The sequence below is a fragment of the Seriola lalandi genome, unplaced genomic scaffold (assembly GCF_002814215.2).
Source record: "Seriola lalandi dorsalis isolate HSWRI2012SDOR001 ecotype SW California unplaced genomic scaffold, Sedor1 jcf7180002003598, whole genome shotgun sequence".
Lineage (NCBI taxonomy): Eukaryota > Metazoa > Chordata > Actinopteri > Carangiformes > Carangidae > Seriola > Seriola lalandi.
The window spans coordinates 1-1736 of record NW_019474253.1 but is presented as its reverse complement, the minus strand read 5'-3'; the positions used below and the strand labels follow the sequence as shown (position 1 = coordinate 1736).

Genomic DNA, 1736 nt, shown 5'->3' with positions numbered 1-1736 from the left:
AAGAAGTAATAAAACTTTATTCTTTATCTATTTTCTGATAAAAATGATAAAAGTAAATAATAAAAAAAAAAAATGCAAAAGACTCATTGAAAATACAAATGATCATAACCTACAGCCCTACAACAAATACTACTGCTGTACAGTTTTATATTAAAACATGTTCAACAGGGTTAAAAAAGAAGAAAAAAAACAAAAACAAGAAAAACAAAATCAATGTGGCTTTAACTCAAGAATATCAAATATTTTATTGATCACCAATGACCACAGATATATATTCAAAATCCAGCACGCTGTCTAGAGTACTCTGTATAACAGGCAGTCGGACACATTGCCCACGTTTGATGCAGGAGGTCAGTAAAGAGACATCAGTACCTGCCAGTGATGAGCTGGCTGCGTGACGGCGTGCAGATGGGCTGGACGTAGTAATTCTCCAGCGTCACGCCCTCCGCCGCCAGTTTGTCCAGAGTGGGAGTCTTGATGGTTGGGTTATGGTAGCCGATGTCATTGAAGCCCTGTGACAGAGTCATGGAGGCATTAACGAGCTCTGTTAATTGTTTCATTATGGTTGTCATTACAAAAGTTACACACTTTGTAATTCCTGTCCGGTTCTTTATATCCTGGAACCATTTCCAGCTCTATGTATTTATTTGTTTACACCACCGACCACCAGGCGGAGATAAGTGAGATAACTGATGGAGGTTAAGGAGGTCAAGGCAATCAGGTTCAGGTGTGTTGCTGCTCTGTGTGAGAGGCAAACAGTTTCTCACCGTGTTCAGACCTTGCTGTTACCGTACCATGCGTAGTTTATGGTATGTACCTTTCTTGGAACATTTGTTTTATTTCATGTGAAAACAATATTCGACAACAAGCTGTCTGGACCTGTATAAACTGGTAATTCTATTGGAAGCATGTAGCATTACTCAACCTGACAGCAGCCCCTCGGTGGCTTTTTGACAGCAACAATTAGTCACTATAATGCAACCGGTTTTGCTAACCTGAAGTTATGAATATGTTATATCTGTAATATTTGTTTTCATGCTATAGATGCTGTAACTTTCAAACTTAAATTCATGTTCAAATTGGTTGTAAAGATCACATGCTAACACGCATCAGAGCTCGCCATCTCTCTATTGTATCTAAGCTGGGACCAGCAGATATTTGTCATATTTTCCTTTAAAAATGATTGTAATGATTAACTGATTATCAAAATAGCTCATTCATTTTCTTTCCATTGACTAATTTTCAATTGCTTTTGACTTGGCACACTTTGCCATAATGTTAAATTACAAATGTTATCCTTTTGGGACCCTATAATTTGTAGTGCACAATATGCATGAAATCATCTGTTCTTATATAAAAATCGTGTCATATATTTGAAGTTTAACAACTTGTAATGTGTGCAATGTAATTGCTGCTATCGACATGATCAGCCAAATTCGAGATTTGAGAAAACACACTCTCACACCGGCTCGTTCACACACACACACACCTGGTCGTCCGTGAGGATGAATATGATGTGCGGCTGGTTCTTCTGCTTCGGTTCTGTCTCATCATTCTGAGTGTTTCTGTCGTTGTGGTGCTGCCACTGGTTTGGTTCGGACCTGTGGGCACACAGGCCGTCCAGGCTGAAGAGAACACTGAGCACAGTCAGAGCCAGAGCAGCGGCGGCAGCCTGCATCTTTACTACAGGAGCCCTGCAGGGAACAAAAAGAGAAAAGAAAAAAAACATAACAATG

At 39.5% G+C, this 1736-nt stretch overlaps 1 protein-coding gene across 1 annotated transcript; it reads right to left on the bottom strand.

The window, feature by feature from the left end:
• Positions 1-216: 216 nt before the first annotated feature.
• Positions 217-1686, bottom strand: LOC111667634 (arylsulfatase J-like). Its single transcript, XM_023423366.2, has 2 exons — positions 1490-1686; positions 217-512 (listed from the first exon to the last, which is right to left on the bottom strand). Exons 1-2 carry the CDS (start codon positions 1676-1678, stop codon positions 366-368), a joined length of 336 nt encoding a protein of 111 aa, XP_023279134.1. The 5' UTR covers positions 1679-1686; the 3' UTR covers positions 217-365.
• Between the last annotated feature and the right edge of the window lie 50 nt (positions 1687-1736).